Source organism: Balaenoptera ricei, chromosome 3 (genome assembly GCF_028023285.1).
Source record: "Balaenoptera ricei isolate mBalRic1 chromosome 3, mBalRic1.hap2, whole genome shotgun sequence".
Classification (NCBI taxonomy): domain Eukaryota; kingdom Metazoa; phylum Chordata; class Mammalia; order Artiodactyla; family Balaenopteridae; genus Balaenoptera; species Balaenoptera ricei.
In genome coordinates this window covers 39,166,194-39,189,467 of record NC_082641.1, presented here as the reverse complement: position 1 = coordinate 39,189,467, position 23,274 = coordinate 39,166,194, and the positions used below count along the sequence as shown (strand labels likewise).

Genomic DNA, 23,274 nt, shown 5'->3' with positions numbered 1-23,274 from the left:
ACATTATTTTCTTTCCATTGAATGAGAACAGAATTGTGGAGCTGTGCCATCTCTGTTGTTAAAATACATGTATGTGTACATACACACATATATGCACGATCATACATTTTGATGCATGAATCTATAAATATGTATATTACATACTTTTGGGCAACGCACTGTATCTAAGACCTAATTGTTTTTGTATATGGAAAAGTAACAGATTAGGAAACATCCCTCCCCAAAACATTCGAATGTTCATACCACTAATTATATAGCACATCAGAATGTGCAAACATTACACTTATTGCAAAGTATCTTATAGATTTAGATGCCATTATAAAATGCTTTCAATTCTATTTTTGTACCCTAAGATGTCGGTATATAATACCAAATTTCCAATTAAAGAGTTTAATATAAAAATATCAGCACGAAACTGTTTTTTCAATCTGTTTATTGTGTGAGGAACCCAAACTTCAGTTTAAGTGCTGTTGTAATTTTATTACTAGATTCCATAACCCTACAATTGATAAATTTTATACCATTTTAGGTATTTAATGAGAAACTTAGAAATACTAAGAAAAAAATCAGTATTCAAAGGGTTAATTTTGTTTATAATAACAATAAATTATTTTATCATCTTCTTCAGTTCAAAATCCAGCTTTGAACCCGAGGAAGGCTTTCAAATCATGTTAATTAAATGGTGGTCCTTTAACCAGTAGCAGTTTGATTACCAATTACTCGAAGGATCTCTTTGTGAATGCCTCCTTCTTGTGTGTTAATATTTGTGTCTCCCACTTGGCCATCTTCGTAGCTAAAACACAAGACACAGAAACATAAAACATTCGAAAAGAAGAAACATTCAAAAACATCCCCAAAGCATTTAAGACAGCTTAGAAATGCTGTCTGGTACCTAAAGTACAGCCCAAGGGAATCAAGAGCAAGAGACAGTTGCTTCTCAGTTGTGTTTAATAATGTGCTCACATTACTGAACACATGATTATTCTACGTCATGCCCTGATTTGACCCTTCCTTTTTAATTTTAACATTTTAACCCCACATAAAGCATTGCCTGAGATGCGGGAAGCACCCCAGTGTCTTTGGCTCTGCAAACATTTTTCACAGCAGTTGTTACAAGAAGCCTGCTGAGAAAGAACATACTGACTTCAGTTTTATGTTCCTTGGGTTCTGGACTTCTTAACTCCACTCCTACTTCAATCATTTCTTTATTTTCGGATCAGTGACACTCTCAGAAAAATCACTTCACTTTCCACCATTGCTCCTTTGCCATTCCTGCCTTCTAATTATTATTCTGTTGTAATCAGTGCTGCATGTTTTTTTATCACTGGTTGCTCTATTTAGTCCGACTACAACAATATTCTTATTTATTCTGGTACTACACACAAGAATGCCAGTCTGCTAAGTTTAGCTAAGCAACAGAAGTGAAAATATAACATTAAAGGACAGCAATTACTAAGTCCTTTAGAAAGAAGTAATTACATTTTAGATGATAATTCATTTCCTCAAATAAACTTACTTGGGCAATAAGAATTTCCCAAGAATGAATTTTTAAACTGCCATGATAATATTCAGAGTAGAATAGGTGATGAATTAATTTTACTTCATAAAAATGACTTCAAGACAGAAGCTTTAGAGAAGTGGTAATTACTTCAAAATAGATAACCAGGGGTGTAAGCATAGTGTCTCAAAGATTAATGTGTGCCACTGTCTTTTCCTCACCATGCTTAAATTCTCCTGAAATAGCACAATACAGAAAAATGAAATAGATGACATATAACAATGAGAACTTAGGTCCTTACATAATCAACTGCTTAAAAATCTAGTGACAGTTGCATCTATATCGAGTTTAAACTCCTAAGAAATGGCCCAAGGTTGCCTACTTGGTTAATTTTTACCGTGAGAATACACACACACATACGTATATATAAGGCACCCAATGGTGAGACATTATTGTAAAAAAAAGAATGGGATATGTGGTACAAAGCCCAGTTGTAATTATTTTCTCAGGAGTTCAAACAGTAAGTGCTCTGTTACAAACTAGAGAATGTGTAAAGTGAAATGCCTTAGACCTAGATCTAATCGGGTGTTTTGTAGCAAACTGTGTAAAGATATATTTTATTGGGCAAGTAAAATATGTTAGCCTGGTTTTTGTATAAATCCAGGCTACTCACTGGACCAAGGGTAAGCTAAGCCATCCATAATTCTGAGCCAAGGCTGGGGAGGCAACCTGGCTTGCAGGCTTGGCCCAAATGAGATAACGGTGTTTTATCAAACCAACTGGCCTAGCTCCTCTAGGATACAGATTATGGAAAACAAAAGAGACTGACATAAAGAGAATGAACCAGACACAAAGGAAACCATAGTGCTTTGAGAGAAGTGGGAAGAGTGGCAGGTCTTAGAACTGCTTTGGTTCTTGATGGCTTCCCAATTTCTGATAGCAGCCCACCATGTATCTCCATCCTAAGTTTCCTAATAGGTGTTTATATAAGATATTTTCAGCTTAATACCAGCCTACATATTACCATCTCTATTCTTTTCAATTTAAAGTTGACCTTGATTAAGGTTTGCCTGTAATACATTAAAACTTCTCATTTTTTCCTCAACCCACTGCAATCATTCTTCAGATCCTACTACTCTACTGAAAAGTACTGACAATGGTTGCCCATGGCCTCCTAGCTGATAAATTCAGGAGATTGTATCTACTATGTCTGCAGCATGTGATACAGCTGACTGCTCTTTTTCTTAAAGCTATATCATCTCTTCCCTCCCTAGTTGGCCCTTTGATTATTAATTCTCAGTCTCTTTCATTGCATTCTCTTCCCTGGCCTCCCATTTCAATGCTGGTTTTATCCACAATTCCCTCCTCAGTGTTCCCTCTTTTTATGATATGCAAACTCACTTTACTTTAGTCTGTCCCATTGCTGTAACTATCACCTACATGCTGATTCCTAAAACTGTATCTCCATTCCTTACATCTTTCCCTAACTATAAATTTCCTACAGAAATCACAGAGGTGGTATATTCAAAGCTGAACTTAACTTCTTAATTCAAAACTGACTGCTCTTTTCTACTCTGTCAGGATCTCAGTTTGAAGTACCATCATCTACCCACCCTACCAACAAGAAAACTTCAGTCATTCTTGGTTATTCCACGTGCCCAAATCCAATACATCATCAAGTTACGTTGCTTCCATTTCCCTAGTTATTCCCACTTGCATCTCCTCTCCATCTAATACCATCACCTTCGTTTAGGCATTCGTTATCATTCATCTAAACGGGTGATTTTCAAGTGGCAGGTTGTGTACAGTTAGCAGGCTTTGAAATTAGGTGGTCCAGGCTAGCATTTTCCAATGAAATTAGAATAAAGTAGGACATAGAGTATTGACTGCACCACACAAAGTAAGATTGTTCTTTCCCAAGTCACAATGTCAAATTCATTTCTTTCTGTAGTGAGAAACGCTGACCTAGACTATTGTAATAACATTACAACTGATCTTTCTATCTCTACACTTATCCCCCCATCCCTCCTACAAGACTATTCTCTGCCCTGCTAGAGTGATGCAAATGGCCTTCGCTTCACTTGCAGAACAAGATCCATCGTCACTGGCATGGCACACCTGGGTCCTTCATAATCCAAACCTAAACTTCTTCTCTAGTCATGACCCATCACTCCTCCCTCACTCTATTTCCCAAACGGAAGGGTTTGCTATATCCAAGTAGTACACATTCATTGACACTTAAAAAGCATTTGAAGTTAATGGAGAGGAAATGAGACTCACATTCTTAAAATAAACTATAATAATTTATAGAAAGAACATAGGAGGAGGAGAGAATACAGAGCAAGAGTGAGAGATTGAGATTGAAAGTATTAAGAAAAATGCTTATTTTTCCATTGTCTATGAAGCCCGCAAGGAAACACAACAGCTGCGGGCTGAAGGATAAAATCAGTCAAAGGCCAGCTACATGTAAAAGAATGAAATTAGAATACTCCCTAACACCATACACAAAAATAAACTCAAAATGGATTAGAGACCTAAATATAAGACTGGACACTATAAAACTCTTAGAGGAAAACATAGGAAGAACACTCTTTGACATAAATCACAGCAAGATCTTTTTTGATCCACCTCCTAGAGTAATGGAAATAAAAACAAAAATAAACAAGTGGGACCTAATGAAACTTCAAAGCTTTTGCACAGCAAAGGAAACCATAAACAAGACGAAAAGACAACCCTCAGAATGGGAGAAAATATTTGCAAATGAATCAACGGACAAAGGATTAATCTCCAAAATATATAAACAGCTCATTCAGCTCAATATCAAAGAAACAAACACCCCAATCCAAAAATGGGCAGAAGACCTAAATAGACATTTCTCCAAAGAAGACATACAGACGGCCACGAAGCACATGAAAAGATGCTCAACATCACTAATTATTAGAGAAATGCAAATCAAAACTACAATGAGGTATCACCTCACTCCTGTTAGAATGGGCATCATCAGAAAATCTACAAACAACAAATGCTGGAGAGGGTGTGGTGAAAAGGGAACCCTCTTGCACTGTTGGTGGGAATGTAAATTGATACAGCCACTATGGAGAACAATATGGAGGTTCCTTAAAAAACTAAAAATAGAATTACCATATGACCCAGCAATCCCACTACTGGGCATATACCCAGAGAAAACCGTAATTCAAAAAGACACATGCACCCGAATGTTCATTGCAGCACTATTTACAATAGCCAGGTCATGGAAGCAACCTAAATGCCCATCAACAGACAAATGGATAAAGAAGATGTGGTACATATATACAATGGAATATTACTCAGCCATAAAAAGGAACGAAATTGAGTCATTTGTTGAGACGTGGATGGATCTAGAGACTGTCATACAGAGTGAAGTAAGTCAGAAAGAGAAAAACAAATATCGTATATTAATGCATGTATGCGGAACCTAGAAAAATGGTACAGATGAGCCAGTTTGCAGGGCAGAAGTTGAGACACAGATGTAGAGAATGGACATATGGACACCAAGGGGGGAAAACTGCGGTGGGGTGGGGATGGTGGTGTGCTGAATTGGGCGATTGGGATTGACATGTATACACTGATGTGTATAAAACTGATGCCTAATAAGAACCTGCAGTATAAAAAAACAAACAAAACAACTAATACTAAACTTTCATTGGGTTATTTGTATGGAAACATGTTAATATAAATGTTTCAGACATTACATGAAATTTCTAAAAATCTTATATTTGTATTTGTATGGAAATATGTATGGAAATATGTTAATATAAATGTTTCAGACATTACATGAAATTTCTAAAAATCATATTTGTATTTGTATGGAAATATGTATGGAAATATGTTAATATAAATGTTTCAGACATTACATGAAAAAAAAAAAAAAAAAAATCAGTCAAAGGCATTCAGGTGTCTTAAATTATGAAGCATCTATAATAATAAAGGTAAAACCAACTACCATCTGAATTGGTCAACCAGCAGGGCTTAGATAAATGAATTACTAGTGGCATTAAGACATTTATTACAATATAGCATACAGACTATTTTGCAGCTATTTATTAGTATTGCAGACAAACACTAAGTTGTTAATATAACACTGAAGTTCACTTACGTCCAGACAGCAACAAAATTTAAAAAAAGAAATACAGCAAGAATGATATCAATAGGGAAATGATACACTTGACTGGGGTTTTCTACAGAAGGAAAAATGAAACCATCTAAAAGAAGACAAAAATTACTTATGTTCCTAGGAGTATAAAAAGATTACTAAAATTTTAATAAATAATAAACCAATTTGCTTTAAAAGCTATGAGAGGAAATAAGACAATAGATGGATATTGGCTATCTGGAACTCTCTTGGGTATGTTAGGAAATTTCATGGACAAAAACTTAAATGTATTGACAACCTTTATTTTCAAACTGATTATAGCAGCTCTGTGACAGTTTTAAGATTGGTTCACATACATTTGTTTTCTGACTCCCTAAATCTGGAAGCCAGAAATGATAGCACTGTTTTTCATTAGTCACAGAGAAGAGAAATTCACTGTGAACTGAATGATATCCAGAACTTCTCCAAAGTTCTTGTAAGAAATCTGATACTGTAGTGTACTGTCTGCTTCATAGCCCATGTATAAATCTCTCTATTAAGTTAGAACATTCAGTCTTTTGTCATTGCTTTCATTCAATATGTATTAAGGGTTTCTGCACAAGATGTAAGATTCCCAAACACGGACAGAATTTGCATTTTACTAGGGGAGATAATAGAGTTATGCAAATAACTGGAGGACAAGGCAGCCTGGGTGATACAAAGAAAGGGCAAGCAGAACTGAGAGTAGACAGATATCCTGTCTGAGTGGGACGCCGGGAGAGGCCCCACGGAAAAGACCATACAGTTAAGCCTGGAAAGATTGGCTAAAGGCTGAGCTGGTGAGAAAGCCGACCATTCCTACTGACTGAGCAAAGGCACATTCGTGGGGAAAAGAATTCCAAGTTTTTTTCAAGAAACAGCTTGGATAATAATTTTATTCAATCAGTGGTTTGTATGGGTAACTGAAGTCAAGTCAGATGGGCACTATATTGCAGAACGCCATGTTTTTATTTGTTAATAACTATCAGCCTGTATGAGCAAGGAATAATCAAACTCTCCTTTTGGAAAAACAATGTGGTATAAATTGTATGATCTTATTAACCATAGTTAACTCTAAGTGGGAATATGATGGGTGATTGTCTCTCTTTTTGCTTACCTTTGATTTCAGTTTCTGTACATTGAACAGGTATCACTGGCGTAATGATGGTAATGTTTAAAAAATCTGGCATTTTAAAAAACAGATTAGGAGCAATGAAGAAATTAGAAGCATGGAAAATAACTAGTAACCTTTTGGTGTACTCTAGGGGAGAGAACGATACACACAGAAACAAAGGTGTTTATAGAAGAAAACTGTGAAAAGATGTAATTGGGAACTGATGACTAGTGAGCAAGGAAAAAGAAATCGAAAACTACAGCAATAATGGGTTCCACTTTGTGCATATGATTTTAAGGTATTAGTGGACTTTGGGGGACAAAATATCCAGCAAGCAGTTATAAAATGGGCATTTCATTCATTCTTACGTATCTGCCAAGCACTATGCTAGGTAGGCAAACACAAATAAGCTGTATAGTCCCTGACCTCAAGAGGTATACAGAGTAATGAAGAAGACAATACATAAAGAAGAACAAGCCGGTAATAAACACATGCCCAGGGTATTACATAGTAACAAAAGGGAGCAGCACAAAGGCATCAAGGGAAGTTTCTGGGAGGAGGGAAGACATACATTAAGATTTAAAAGAGGAGTGGGAATTAGATAAACAATACGAGGGAAGAAAATGGAAGAGAGAATCCAAGATTAATGGACAAAGGCAAGAGCAAGAGCATGGAGTGTGGGAATCCCAGCACACAGCTCAGGTTGTGCAGCATAACATCCTGGGGTGAGAAACAGCGGGCAATGAAAAATGGCGGGCCATGCAGCTGGAGATTGGATCTCCTCCACCTTCAACGCAGTGGTATTGAAGGAAGAACAAAGCACCAAGGAATCAGTTGGTTCCCTTTGTAAAGGAGACTGGACTTCATCTTATAAGTAGTAAGCAGCTATCAAAGACTTTTAAGCAGGGGAGTGATGTGGCAGTTTCAATCTTGGAAAGAGATCTGGGTTAGAGACAGAGAAATTGGATTCATTATAGACTTGGGATAAAGCAAAGCTCCCAGATCCTATCAGCTTGATGTCACACAGTTTATGTCACTGAGCCATGACTGAATGTCCTATCTTTTAATTTCATAAATAAGCTGTCTCCTTGCTATGTTCCCATTCAAACCCTGTGTATCTTTTGCAAAATCATGATGCAAAGTATCTCTTATTTCATGTAACAGCCATGATACAATTATTTTATAAATTTTTCTTGTAGCTACCTTTTTAGATATATTTCAAACTTTGACCTAAAAGTAAAACAATACATATTCCAAAATATTTTCCTTTTTGCCTTCTTCTGTTCATTCATTAACAATTTGCTGACAAGCAGCTGTACATCAGGTACCGTGCAAGGTGATGCAGGGCACGCAGGACAGTAAAAAAACAAGAGTAGGGGCTTCCCTGGTGGCGCAGTGGTTGAGAATCTGCCTGCCAATGCAGGGGACACGGGTTCGAGCCCTGGGCTGGGAAGATCCCACGTGCCGCGGAGCGACTAGGCCCGTGAGCCACGGCTACTGAGCCTGTGCGTCTGGAGCCTGTGCTCCGCAACAAGAGAGGCCGCGACAGTGAGAGGCCCGCGCACCGCGATGAAGAGTGGCCCCCGCTCGCCGCAACTAGAGAAAACCCTCGCACAGAAACGAAGACCCAACACAGCCAAAAAATAAAACAAATAAAAAAAAAAAAACAAAAAACAAGAGGAGGAGTCTGCCTTTTAGGAGTTCACAGTCTTGTGGAAGAGTCAGATACAATGAATAAACTGAATTTTAAATTGAAGTTCTGCACTGAGTTGTAGGAATACCAGGAAGAGAGATTAATTTTGATTAGGAGCTTCATAGAAGAGGTGGTATTTGAGCTAGACCTTAAAAGATAGAACAGACTTTAGATAGGAATTCCTGAAATTTATTTAGCACCGACATCTGCTTGACTCAAGAACCTGAAAATACCCCGCATCACTTTTCTGCAGATAGTCTTGTTTTATTTGGTCCTTCCTGCTCCTAAATTCCTGAACTTCTTGAAATATTTTGAGAAATATATACCTTAAATCGACGTAATAGAGAAAATATGGAAACGATTCATTTGCAGATCTGCCTGCTCTAAATCAAAGAACCACTAAAGCATTAAACATGTAGGTTGTAACACCAGATAAGCAAGATACAAAAACCTGGCAGTTCTTAACCTTTCCTTGGTCCCAAACAGTTGAGGGAGAAGACACACTCCTATCTCTCTGAGTTTTCACTATGGCAGTGGTGGGGGCAGTGTAGCATGGGGTGCCCATGGCACTAGATACACCTAATCTGTTAACCTGCCAAATCATCAATTACCTTCTCTTGGATTTTATTATTTATTCCTATTTATGGAAAATACCAATAGTAAGTTTTCCTCTCTAGCTTTAAAATCCCCATTTCATAACATTTTTGTTGTATATGACTAGAGCACCATATGTCTATGTGGTTTTCACATCCCCTGTGAAACTTCTGGCCCTTTTTAAAATAGCTGCCTTATTTCTACATATTGACCTTAATGTCTTTGTACACATGTGTCTCAAGGTCAGCAACGAAATCAAGCTCTAGCAACAATTCCTAGACCCTCAGAACCGTCTGGAATCTGTTCTTAACATCTGAATTATTACCTTTTGCCTGAAGCACTTATGTTTGATTAAGTTGATTCATTTTTGGAGTTTTCCACCAAATTTTTTTCAAACTTCTTATTCTCTTATTTTTTCCTAACAGATATCTTCCCTTAAGTTTTACTTTTAATTTTTTCTGATACCCTGTTCTAAAGTTTCCCCCATTTTTCTCTCATTCTCTGTTATTGTTTCCTTATTGGGAAGAATGTGATTAGGATATTATATGACTGTTTAATTTATTTATTTAATTTTATACATTTTATTATCTCTACTCTGGAAATCAGATTAGCATAGAATTTATATAATTTTTAATATTTTCAGTTAGTAACAGATAAAAAGGAGGCCTCACCAATTTATATCCTAGTCATCAGGCAAAGCATCTAACTTTAGAGATCACATAATGTGTTAAAAAAAAGAAAGGATGAAATAAGAATAGAAATTGAGTTTCTGTCTGATTATGGTATATTTGTGATAACTCACTTCTTTCTCCTCAATTTATTCTTTTCCTAGATAGTGCCATTCACCAGGGAGGCACATCACTAGCAGAACTCTGTGATTACATCTTTTATAAAGAAGGAAAACTGATGGTTGTAATTAGAATGTACATTAGTGAATGGATTCTCCTTTTCATGTGTTTTGAATCTTATCAATTTTCCTTAATTAGTTCCTTCTCTCCTGACGGAGCAGGAAAAAATGATGAAGTCTCATTTGTGTTTATGAAGGAATGAAAATCATTACCTTAATAGAATTTTTTCCTTTGCATTATTTGGAAAGTGTCTGAGTGTACTGAAGGCTTTTTCTTCTCTTTTTTTCAGATGGTCTTTCCTCACTTTTTTCTTATGAAATATAGAAATCCTTCTCTCCAGTCAACACACACATACCCAGACATATACCTCCACTGATTTAGTTTACATATAATTTATGTAAAACTGCAAAGAAATAATACTAGAAATGTTTACTGCCTACTTCCATATCTAATGTTATTTAGCTCAACAACTATGAATTTTAGCAAAACGCTAAAAGGAGCAGATTAACTGATTAACGACAAGCTAAGGAAAGGCCTCTGGAGTTACTTTTCCATGAAAATCTCCAGCTCACACAATGAAATAACTTTGTGATTGGAGGTGTTTTTTGGAAGGCTGACCTTCTAACAATGGATAAGAGTCAAGATGAGCAAGAAAGAAGAGGGGAAATGATATTCAATGAGTGCCTTTCAGTGGAGACCTGCACTGTGCTATACCTTAATCTGAATCATAACCTTAAAAAGCAGACAGCTATCCTGGGAGCCTCCAGAGCTATGGTTGTACGCTTCTCTACCTTGCCTTCTGCCCCAGGAGGGCGACTTCTATGGACTTGGTAAATATGCTCCCTTGCCCCCTAGTTTCTGGTAGAGTTTGGCCAATGGGGAGGGCGAGGTCAAGGTTTTGCTTGGTTCCAGCCCCACAAGGTCACCTTGGGCTGCCTACGTCCCTGAACTGAAGGCCATGACTCCTGTCAAAGCTGATGAACTAGAAATGGCTCTCCTACCAGGTTCTGATAACTGCTTCTTATTCTTATCATTTTCGACCTGAGGATGTATAATAGCTCTGGTGCTACTAGATCCAGGTTACTGTACTAGACCTATGATTCCCCTATAATCACACTTTTGTAAGTGATCTAACTGTGAATGACAGAAATTATCACGTTTCTTAAGGGCCAGTGGTTTCCTGTTGGGATTCTCACTGATACCGGTATATTGTTCTACTGTATCTATTGATGATGTTATATTGCGTCTACTGAGGAAGCTTAGAGAGGTTATGCAGCTTGGCTAATGTCACCTCACTAATAACTGGTGAGCCTAGACACAAACTGTCTGATCAAAAGCAGCAGGGTTCTTTTTACTCTACTCATTGCTGTCTTGCCACTAAGAATGAAATCTATAGGTATGTATATGTCTCATACTATGTAATCTATATATTAATATGTATCATAAACACAAAAGATAGATAAATACATAATATATAAATCTGGATCATAAGAAAGTCACACTTTTCAGACCAACCAAAAGAAAACCAGGCAGTTCATAAAATTTTCATTGTGAACCGTCAGTCAATAAGCTCATAGACCAAATGCTGCAGATGTAGCATGCTCCAGCTATGCTATATATTGAAGTAATCATGATACAGTCATTTTGACATGGCTTATAAAACAAGTCAGTGCATTTTTCCAGCTTCCTTTTAGAAAGCTACATAAACGTACAAAACAGATATACTCAACTCTTCCTTGAGGTCCTTTCTGTGACAGGACCGTGGATAAGGAAGGCTCAGGCATGGGAAAAAGTTGAGAGTTAAGCAAGGTGGGTAAAAATCAGACAGATCTACTGCATTTACTTAGGGAAGAAAAATACCACTCTTGTATTTTAATGCAGCTCTTATGCTGTAGCTGTGTCAAAAAATCCACATTAACATGCCCTGCATTGGCAGCCTATATCATATGGAATGCAGATCAACTTTTTATAGGAAGAAGACTTTCTCATTATTGTTTTCCTCATTCCCAGTTCTAATATTTTTTTAAATCTATAAATAATATATGTGTATATTTATGTGTGTGTAGATATCTATCTAGATACATATAAGATCTGTATGTATGTATATATACACTTATATACACATGTATACATACACACACACAGATAGTGGTTAAAGAGACCATGTTTTTCTTCAATTCTTCTAAGTTAATAGCATTTAAACACCCCCATTTTTCACAGCTTATTAAAATAAAACAAAAACATTGAGTTGATGAGAAAATACCTGTCTGCTATATTTTGGCAGCTAAAGTGACCAGACAATAATGTAGTCACTACTACCTCATTTATGGAGAAGACAGTAACATAGGATTTTAAGTTTTTACACTTACACAAAAAAGAATCGTGTGCAGACATGATCAGTATTTGGGACGACCCATATCTCTCCATGTTTGTGCAGGTCAGGTGAGGTGATCACTGTGAATGGAAGAGAAAATTAAAGAACTATTTATTCTAAGTTACTATATCTCTTCTCTTAGAAATCTAAAAGCAAAAATGCATGCACAAATTAACATATGAAAAATGTTTCTTTCACCTTATTAAGCTATCCAGAAATGTAAATAAAAACAGTGAAATGCCAAGTAACAATTTTATGTCTGGAACACGATTAGCATAACAATAGGAAGGAAATCACTTTTGTGTCACAGTGGCAAATAGGTCCTGACTTGGGAACTATGTAGAAAGCAACTTAGCGTCCTCTATAACCATCAAACGTTGAAAACTTGAAAGACAGTAAACAGTGGCTACTGAAACTCCCAACACAAGAAGAAAAAAATGAACTTTTAGCCAAAGTCAGATTTTAAAGCAAGAACAAAGGAAAGTATATGATCTTGCAAATCGCCTATCAATTTTCTGTCCTAAGTTCAGAATCGAAGAATAATTTCAGTGTAGGAACGAGAAAGACCTACTGGGTTATCTACTCAGCACTTGGTTCATCTTTCAGATTTTTTACGGTATTATACATTCAGAAACCAACATAAAGAGGAAGGGGTATATTAACAAAAGAGATAAGCAATACTTGATCAGAAAGAGATAATTACCATTCTGAAATATCTGCCAAGAATAAAATATAGCACTATTTGAATTCTTGCCAATTCTGCTTTTTTGGTTTTAACCTTTATGGTCTCTGTTGTAAGTATTTTCCATTTGTGCCCTTAGAGATGGTCATAAGGAATAAAGCTTTCACTAGTCCATTGTGAGCATTTTGTAAACATACTTAAATTCTTAAATACAGATAAGAGAGAGAATTAACGCTATGAGAATTGTAAAACTTTCAACTTACCTTCACATAAGGCTATGCATTTTAAGTTACGGCTTTGCAGGAACTGGGATTGCTGTCCTTTTTTCTGTGACTAAAGTCCAAAAGAATTTAAAAATTAGAGTAAAAATGGGACAGTCACTCAAGTGAAAAAAAAGAATCATCATTAAAAAGTAATAGTCACTAAGATAGCTCCAGAGGTTTAAAAAAAGGCCTATCTCGACCAGCAGCAATATCCTTGAATTCTCTCTTAATGTCAATCTATATTTGTTATATCACTTAATTTCTGTACATAATCATAATTAAATCACTCTCAAAAATAAGCAAATTAAAAAATACTAAATTAAAGTTCAATAGCCTCACAACATAGAATTAGAACTCAAATTTATTTTTACCAGAAGTCTAGCATCTCTATTTAGAGGGAAACAAAATTAAAGTTGCATAATCATTTCAAACATTAAAATCAATTATTCTAGATCATCTAACTACCCAAAACCAACCCATTTTCATAGCATCATTAAGCCACAGAGGTTTCAGAAACATTTCATGTAGAAAATCTGGGGTTTTGTTTTTGTTTTCAGACACTAGACTAGCTATACTCTTTTTTTAAAAATATAAAGTCACATTATTCATCAGATGGATTTTAATTTGTCCAGAATGCTTGTTTTCTCTGAAACAACAAGGGATTTGTGCTTGCCCTTCTCTATGCCTGGAATGTTCTTTCTCCCAGAGAGCCATATGGCTCGTGCACCCACCACCTATAGGTCTTTACTCAAATAGAACCCTCTCAGAGCATCCTTTCCTGATCACCCCATTTAAAATTCATTCGAGTTCCATCTGGCATCTCATAGCATTCAACATCCCTTTCCCCTGATTTTTCTCTGTAAGATTTACCGCCATCTAGCATTCTTTCTATCTAAATATATATTTAATTTATTTATATCCACTCAGTAGAATGCAGGCACCAAGAGGATTTGTCTATCGCTGATGATCACTGTAGCCCAATATCTAGGAGATGTCCAGCACTCTCGTAGAAGAAGCGCAATACATACTTATTGAATATTTATTGAATAAAGGCATTTTAGGGTGAGTTTCATTCCTGTAGGAGTAATGGCCACTTAAAATAATTCTGCAGACTTAAAAAGCCTGAGTATTTATCGAAGTCCTGCCAGCTAAGGGAGCTAGAGTTCACTCATCAGAGGCAGTCACCCGATTCGCTACAACACCTGTGATGCGTTGCTGTTTTTACTGCTTGAAGCTGCCTCATCCTTGGCTGACACCTTCTGCTTCTTGTTCATCCCTAAAAACATCAGCAAAATAATAATTTAGGGACAAAGCTGTATGATGCAGCTCAAAATACAATCCATCTACACTGCAAAGTTCCACTCTAGGCAAAGGTTTGACAGCATCAGGACACAGACCATCACAAAGGGCTCCTGAAGGAGCAGCGGCTGTGCCCTGAGCAAGCAGGGTGGAAAGCTGGCAGCTTCTGGAAGTCCTGGTCAGGATACAAAGTAGAAAATACAGTTTGTTTTTCTTTGCATTGAAAAGAAGGCTAGAGGGGCTTCCTGGTGGCGCAGTGGTTGAGAATCTGCCTGCCAATGCAGGGGACACGGGTTCGAGCCCTGGTCTGGGAAGATCCCACACGCCGCGGAGCAACTAGGTCCGTGAGCCACAACTACTGAGCCTGCGCGTCTGGAGCCTGTGCTCCGCAACAAGAGAGGCCGCAACAGTGAGAGGCCCACGCACCGCGATGAAGAGTGGCCCCCGCTCGCCGCAACTAGAGAAAGCCCTCGCACAGAAACGAAGACCCAACACAGCCAAAAATAAAAAATTAATTAATTAATTAATTAAAAAAAAAAAGAGGTATCTCTAAAAAAAAAAAAAAAGAAAAGAAGGCCAGGACCTTCCCTTGCATAAAATTGATATCATCAGAAAATTCTTAAAACTTGATTTTAAAAGGCGTTTAGGACCTAAATTTCATTCTTACCATCTGGTGACTAGAAGAAGATAAGGGGTGTAAAATATGAACAATTTCAGACAAATATATTTATACTGCAACTTAACTTCATGCTCAATTCCTGTAGAATTTACTATTCCTCCTAATAAAGGAAAACTATTTAAGTCCTTTTGTCTATGATACTCACAAGTCTTACCTTACCCTGTTAATGCCATGGCTTTTTACTGTGAAATATTTCAGACAAAACATAACTAAAATTCCTGTCTGTTTTAGAATAGGTAGATTTGTAGCTATAGTGTGTTTAAAAATGCTCATCTACTATCCTAAAGTTGAGAAGCCTGTTTTTTTGTTGCTGTTTCAATAAAAGGCTTAATGAAAATGGGCAAAGCCTATGGACCAAACTGCAAATGGTGCAGATGCAGGCATTTTCCAAGGCAGACATTCCCGCAAAGGGGCAGAAGTGGGTGCATTCAAGCTGAGGAACAGGCGAAGGCTATTACGTGCAGAAAGACTGTTCTGCTCTCTAACTCGTAGACCTGAAGCCCTCCAAACCAAGTATGAAGCTACTTCAACGTACTGTAGAGGTTCTTACACTTTTTCTTTCAGATCAAGGACACTGAAAGAATTGGATGAAAGCTATCGACCCTCTTTCCAGACAAACATTCACACAGACAAATTTTACATTCATCTGAATCCCTCACAAACCTTTCCACGAACCCATCTAAGGAGTCAGTACACCCGTATAAGAAGCAGAAAATCACAGGACTTGATGTGTTGTGTTGTCCTTATCTATGCTGAGATTGTATTTATTTATTAAAACTGGTTTGATATTACTTTTTTACTGTGTTCTGTTTTAATAAGATTTAGAGTCTGATTTAAGCTGATTCTGATCATCTTTCCCATTGAACTACATTATTTTATTTCCTATACTACTTATTCTTCTGATATTTATTTTCCTAGCTTTATTTTAGCATATTGTATTTTAAAAGATCACTGCAACAATATTTCTCAACAGTATGTTTTTCTACAATGCGACTGTACCACTCTTTCATCAGGAGATGGAGTCTAATTCCCCAGCCCCTGGATATGGAGGGGCTTGTGACTGCTTTGACCAATACTGTACATGGGAAGTGGCGCCACGTGAGTTTTGAGGCTGGGTCAGAAGAGGCGTACAGAGCCCACCTGGTCCTCTTAGGACATGTGCTCTGGAAAAGGTCAGGGTGGAACACTGAGAAACCACTTGCTGTGGCTGAAAGAGCGTGAACTTGGGCAAAAGAATCAGACAGGTAAGCCTGCTCAATGTTCTCCTAGTTATTAGATCTCTCTAAGTCTCCTTTTCTATAATATATGGATCTTAAGACTTACTATCCAGGCACCATGTGAGCAACATCTCCTAAAGTTGTTTAATGGAATCATGTAACCCCACACAACACAAGCACATAAGCAAAACCAACTATATATGCAGGTATACGAATATAAAAGCCTTTAAGTCTAAAGGGGAACTCACCAAACCCTGAGGTTGTTAGGAAAGGAGGAAAATTTTTCATTTGTTATTTTATACGATTCTGTGTAGTTTCAATTTCTTTACAATGGGCATAATTATTTTATATTTAAACAGAATAAGTTTCTGTTCTAAGAAAAAAATCACACGGATCATTGTGAAATATTCCAAAAAATTTTTAAAGTGCAAAGAAAAAATCACCCTGAATTTTACTACCTCAGGATTACAAATGCTAACAATTTGGTAATCGTTCTTTCCATATTTTGAATTTATGAGGCTCCTCCTCGGCACATGGTTTCAGTTTATTCCAATATATTTTTCTCAAATAACCTCACCAAAATATTAACAAGAAGTTGTCAATAAGTAGGATGGTTCTGAGGGTGTTTTTCTAATCCTAAATTTTCCATACTGCTTAAAACTTCTTTAATATAATATATACATAAACTTTTTTCAGTGCTCTACATAATATTTTGTACATGCTATATTTTCAATGTTTACTGTAGACGGAATAAATGTAGAAACTATTGAAACAAAATTAAAATTAATTTTGAAACTGACAAAACATATGCTCCATCTTATATGCTAGGGGAAGTATTATAAATTCATCTTGACACGTGAGCTTTGTTTTTACTTCTGACATTTATCAAATGAATTTAATACAAATACATCAAATAAGCTTCATTTACTCAATAAAAAATTGTGCCTAGAATATACAACAACAAAAACCTAATATATTTGAGGTTGAAATGAAATACAAGCTTACCTGAGTAACCAAATGATATGCTTGACATTGGACTAAGATAGATTCCACTTCCATACATTGCACCGTGGAGCTAGAATGAGAGGAGGTGGGAAAGGAAACGGTCAGTTTATGGTTTCAAATGTTAATATTTCACAAAAGAAGACCATTGGTCTTATGCTGGAACATTAGCTCTTAATAAAATGATAAAGCTCTGATTTCAAGGTCTAATTTGAAAAGAGTACTAATATCCTTGTTCTTAAAATTCAGAGTGCATTGATATATGGAAAATGACAGCCAGAAAAAATCCTTAGTAAAGATTTTCCACCCTGCTGATGACAAAGAGTCACTTAGTATCAAGTACTGGAGTAGGCTTTTTTTTTTTTTAATAAATTTATTTATTTTTGGCTGCACTGGGTCTTCGTTGCTGTGCGCGGCTTTCTCTAGTTGTGGCGAGCAGGGGCTACTCCTCGTTGCGGTGCGTGGGCTTCTCATTGCGGTGGCTTCTCTTGTTGTGGAGCACGGGCTCTAGGCGCGTGGGCTCAGTAGTTGTGGCTCACGGGCTCTAGAGCACAGGCTCAGTAGTTATGGCACACAGGCTTGGTTGCTCTGCAGCATGTGGGATCTTTCCTGGACCAGTGATGGAACCTGTCTCCTGCATTGGCAGGCGGATTCTTAACCACTGTGCCACCAGGGAAGCCCTGGAGTAGGCTTTTATGTTAATGACTCTAAAATACTGAAAACAAACGTGGTTGAAACACATGTGACAGAAGGTTGATCAGGACTCATCTGCTAGTATATCAACAAAATATCTTATTCAGATTTTCATTATACGGCACTGTCATCCCATTCCTTACTTCCTCTAAATTTTTCAAGATACGGAGAGTTTCATTAACTGAAACTCTTCGACTAGTCTACTACTCAGAACAACTAAAATTCTCTCTTATTATCTCCGTGTTCTAGGGCCCTCATACCGTATTTAGTATGCACCAAATATTAATTCAATAAATGTGTATTTATGGACATTTATATTTATGGACATTTTATATTTATGGCCATTTATATTTATATTAAATGTGTATTTATGAACATTTATATTTAGTTGTGTCATCCCAATTGTCATCAGAATATGAGATCTAGCACAGGTGACTGGGTTGAGGATTTCATCTCCCGACCTCCTTACATCATCAGATGAAAATCAGCTGAATGAGAGTGAGGTGGGATGCTGGAGATGAAGGGCATAAACAAAGATGAGGACCACACCCACAATATCCTGCCCGTGTGCTGCCCTGCGGGCTGAAAAGCAGGAAGCCGATGGCTCTTGGGTGTCCAATCTCCATTTTGCTTATTCTTAGCCCTATCTTTTCTTCTGTTAAAGTATTCACACCGAGGTAGTGCTCAAAAAACTTGAGTTGGAGTAGCAGAGAGAATTTGTGTAAGGTTTTACCTCTTTTGTGATCATTTTTTTCTAATAAGTTTAAAGTGGTTTCACTATTTTCTCATAGGGGAACTCAGTTTTCTTTTTCTTTTCATCCCTATGTTGTGTATAGATCAATTCTGCTTGACTTATTTTGTGAAAATTACATATGCCTATTAGAAAAGTCCACGTAATTTTTTAAAGCACACATGCATCCCCTTTTGCAAGTGAAAACAACACCAGGACTGCTTACTGAACTCCAATACTGAAGAATAACGAGTCTCGTAAAAGCATGCAGAAAATTTACCTGCAGTCGTGTATTAGAAGCAACAACCAGACCATTTCTCAGGATGGAGTGCCAGTTTTCAATGTGCGAGCCACTAAAACACAGGGGAGGGGAAGGAAAAAGCAAAATCAAAAATCAATGACCTTTTTACAGGGTCTCAATATAACAAGTCATGGTGCCTTCTCAGAGTTCTGGGTTTCCTAGTCAAGTATCGTGTAGTGAACTGTCCAGTGCTAACAGCCAACTACTAAAAGAGGATGCCTTCCTCCCCACACATTTCTGGAAGACTAAGTGGGGGACACAGCCCCCTAAACACTAAGCCATACTCACTGAAATGCAAAGGTGCTTCCGAAGAGTTTTTTAGCAGCTCTAAAATTGGATTCTTTGGCTGGTGGACTGCTGAGAAGAAGGAATTGATGGGGAGTGTGCATGAACTTCAGTTGCTGCCATTTAAAATAAGGATGCAGGAAAACATGTCAAATTTAACATACAATCAGGCTGATGACAATTTCAAACTTTACTGGTTTAAGAATTATCTAGTTTCAAACCATAATAATTTATATTAACAGGGTCATTCATTTAACAAAAACCCTGAATAAATGATAAATCACGTGGAATTGCTGATATGAAGGATAATTCTTTAGGCTAATGGAAAAGGAATAGGAGACAGACAATCCAAAGTCGTTTATATTTAGCTTTGGAATATGCTATGTAATCACATTCAAGCAGATCTGCCTTCCTAATTACATTTCTTTTTGAGACTTTTATTATTGAATTCCCTAAGTATCCACCAGCTATTCAACTGGGGAAATATCTGAATTTGCTAAGCAGAAAAGTTAGTTCAAGATTTTAAAATTGCAAAAATTATCATCATCATGCTTTATTTACATATATTTGTAAAATTAGAAATTGCCTACATTCAAATTACAGTTTCCCACTTTGCTCATGGAAAAAATTGAAACAAAATCTTTTGAATCAGTCGCTTAACAAAATTTTCTAATTGCTGCCCTTTCACCTAAGAATATATGTACTTATACAGGAATCCAATATATAGGAATCTCATAGTTTAGAGATTCATAGATGGGAGAGCTGAGATTTTAGATACTGCTCCCAGGTGACGATCAGAACTGAAATCAGAGTCCATTAGCTTTTTCTTTATTTTGTAAGCATATTAGGCCGATAAGTAAGATATCTGGAGGCAATATCTTCTCCAATATAGAAAAGTAAAGCTGTGCCAATATTAAACTGACAATGATAAAAAAGCACACTACCTTTTCCTGGTCAATCTCTAGATAATGTTCTCTCTATCACATGTGGAATAACTAAATGATTTCACATTGACTCGTTTACTTAAAAGTTCAGGGCAGCAGCCTGAAATTGAATTTGATATCTTGGAGAAACTTAGAGCTGGGGCACATATGGTCATTTCTAACTGAAGAATTAGGCTTGGCCTGAGTTAACTTCAATTTCCTGGAGAGGCTGCCTAAAAATCACAGGGGTCAGTTCTCCCAACTAGTAAGTATTCCTCACATTTCTGTATGTATATGTGAAAAAACAACTTACCCTGTTAACTGGCAGTTTCACAATATGTGACCTATTACTTGAAATAACCCTGAAATTAATTAAAATAAGCCATCAGTCACAAATATATGCCACATATATTTAAAGTCTTTTTCCCCTCAGTTGGCAAGTGATTAAAACTTATTTTTGCTGTGACATAAACTAAATTGAGTAATAATTTTATTTAATTACATCATTTTGCTTTGCTTTGCTTCCTGAAACAACTTAAAGAGCTATATAATAAAAAAGATACTTTAATCTGAGAAAACACAGAAGTAGCTCTTGAAAACTTAAGAGATATAATTTTTAATAACCACAACCTCAGATATCAGCAAAGTGAACATTTATGAATATGCTTTCAAATAATGGTAATCTAAACACAAAATTTAGAAGCTGATTTATACATCTGCTTCCTCTGCTTCTCCCTACACTGTCTAACTAAGAATGAGTTTTTATGAAGATATTTTTCCTTTCTTTAAATATTTGAGGATCTTTGTGCTGATACATACAATGGTTTATATACGAACTGTTGTTCACCATATGTAGACAATGAAGTTGAAAAAAAATCAAAACCTCAGGTATCTGAAAGGACTAAGTGTTTTATGCTTTTCAGTATAGAAAATAATAACTAAAAAAATTGTAAAACATGTTGGTAAATTTTCTTCTCCTTGAAGAAAGAGTGACTAACAAGCTGAAGGAAATGATCACAAATAATTAAAAGTGAACAATCAGGCTAACTTCAGGGAAAAAAAGAAAGAGATTAGATATTTGAAATTTTTACCTTCATTTTGAATACAACTTAATATGAGAATTTTAAAAGTTAAAATAAAAACTATGTGTTATTTTACTCAATTCGTCAGAATTTTAAAAATAGATTATAAAAGATACAAAGAAGAAAGACTTCTAAAACCTAACTTTTGTCATGGTTTTACTAGACTAAATTAAATGTGTTTTGTAAGGTTCTACCTAAGTGAAAGTTAAGTAATTAGAGTCATGAGGTGGCCAGATTCTTCCTCCTTTGCCCATCTTTACATATTTTTTTAAAAAACTTCCTGGTTGTAGCATGGAATAAGTACTCATTCAGACCAATCTCTTATAATCTTTACATTTGTATTACTGCCTGATAATCGTGGTAAGTTCCAGTCTTTGAGTTGTCAGTGATTTCAAAGAGACGCACCTAAAACCCCCATAGGTACGGTGAGTAGGTGAGTAGATACTACTGTTTTCTTTTTGCAGATGAGAAACCAGAGGGCAAATTATTTGAAGTAAGTGTTGTAGAGCAAGGGGAGCTCTCCATCCACCCCTCAACTATAGCCTAACCCTTCTTTTCTAGGGTTAGGCTGGACTAACGTTGTGTCCCTTACCAGACTTTCTCGGAAACAGTGCCTCATCTGCAGTCATCAAACACAGAGTTTATCAAATTTACACTATCTTTGTTAAGGGAGTAAATTATACAAAACACACATTATAGAGAGGTTTTCAGTAAGCGTTTGAAACAGTTTTATCACACAGTTAACTAGAAAATTAAATGAGCCAAAATGGCTTCACCATGTAATCTAACCAATTAAATTTTTAAAAATGATAGATAACAAACTGCTGTCGACTGCACTGTATATCCCTGTAGTGCATATGACAGCACTTTCTTCCCCTTGTGATGTCCAAATTTTAATTAAAGTGAGAGTCATTAAGGACTCTTGGACTGTAAAATCACCAGGCCTCATAGGCTTGTAGAACTGTAGCATTGCAGGTCTTGCAAAATAGGGTTTTGTTTTTTTTTTTTCCTTAAAGCAGGCAGTAGGAAATGATGCTGTTTTCATTAAGAGGAAAACTAAATTTTATACCATTGCAGTAAGGGATGAGCAAGGGGGTCTTGTTTATCCATCTGCTTCTTGATTTCCAGATACGGTGCCTGAAAAAAAAGTCATTATACGTTTTGATTTTTCTTAAAAATTCCTTTTTTTCTTTTTTTGCAAAAGGAAAATCAGATTGAACAGGTATGCCTAATCCAGTTAAACGTGAAGACCTGTGGTTGTGACATGATAATGGCAGCCATTACCCTAGTTGCTTCTCCCCAAGATGATATGAACTCTGACCTTCCATGCAGGACAAAGGACTTGCCGGAACATTCTGATAAGAGGCTCAATCAAATTTTAGCCTGGCTTCCATGCACTAGGCTAAGTCCCTGGACCACTGCTGAGTCTTTGCTCAAGAAAACCCAATGTTGCTAAAACACAAAAGGTACCAACCCATACAGTTAACCTTTCAGTAATTCTCTTATCCCCACTGGAATTTCCATTTCCCCAGAGCCCCCCTATTTTCACTTCTCTGTAGCCCCTTTTTGTTCCCTCTCTGTTTTCACTTTAAAAACCTCAGTCACCTTGCCTTACTCGGAGGTGATCTCAGCTCACACTGCAAGTTTCTCTCCCCTACTGCAGTACTTGAATAAATCTGTCTTGTCACCTTTATCAAGTATCTGGTTTCTCTTTGACATTTTTAACATTTAACTAACATTAAAGCGAAACTTGTAATAGCTACTACTCATGCTCATATCTGAGGGTACTGGCTTCGGCTAGATCTTTACATGAGAAAATTGGACAAAATTTACATAAGATGACGACC

The 23,274-nt window shown here is 36.6% G+C and overlaps 1 protein-coding gene across 3 annotated transcripts in view; it reads right to left on the bottom strand.

Moving 5' to 3' along the window:
* Nucleotides 1–456: 456 nt before the first annotated feature.
* PARP8 (poly(ADP-ribose) polymerase family member 8) overlaps nt 457–23,274 on the bottom strand; it is a 167,795-nt gene continuing 144,977 nt past the window's right edge. For 2 of the 3 annotated variants that reach the window (XM_059916361.1, XM_059916359.1), the window contains exons 19-27: nt 22,497–22,564; nt 20,659–20,707; nt 19,426–19,538; nt 19,117–19,189; nt 17,417–17,486; nt 14,419–14,492; nt 13,217–13,286; nt 12,267–12,351; nt 461–793 (exon numbers count right to left, since the gene is read on the bottom strand). In XM_059916361.1, coding sequence (XP_059772344.1) covers nt 691–793; nt 12,267–12,351; nt 13,217–13,286; nt 14,419–14,492; nt 17,417–17,486; nt 19,117–19,189; nt 19,426–19,538; nt 20,659–20,707; nt 22,497–22,564 — 705 coding nt within the window. In that variant the 3' untranslated portion in view covers nt 461–690. Of the gene's footprint in view, nt 794–12,266; nt 12,352–13,216; nt 13,287–14,418; nt 14,493–17,416; nt 17,487–19,116; nt 19,190–19,425; nt 19,539–20,658; nt 20,708–22,496; nt 22,565–23,274 lie in introns of all 3 variants that reach the window. The other variant, XM_059916360.1, reaches the window with a different exon arrangement.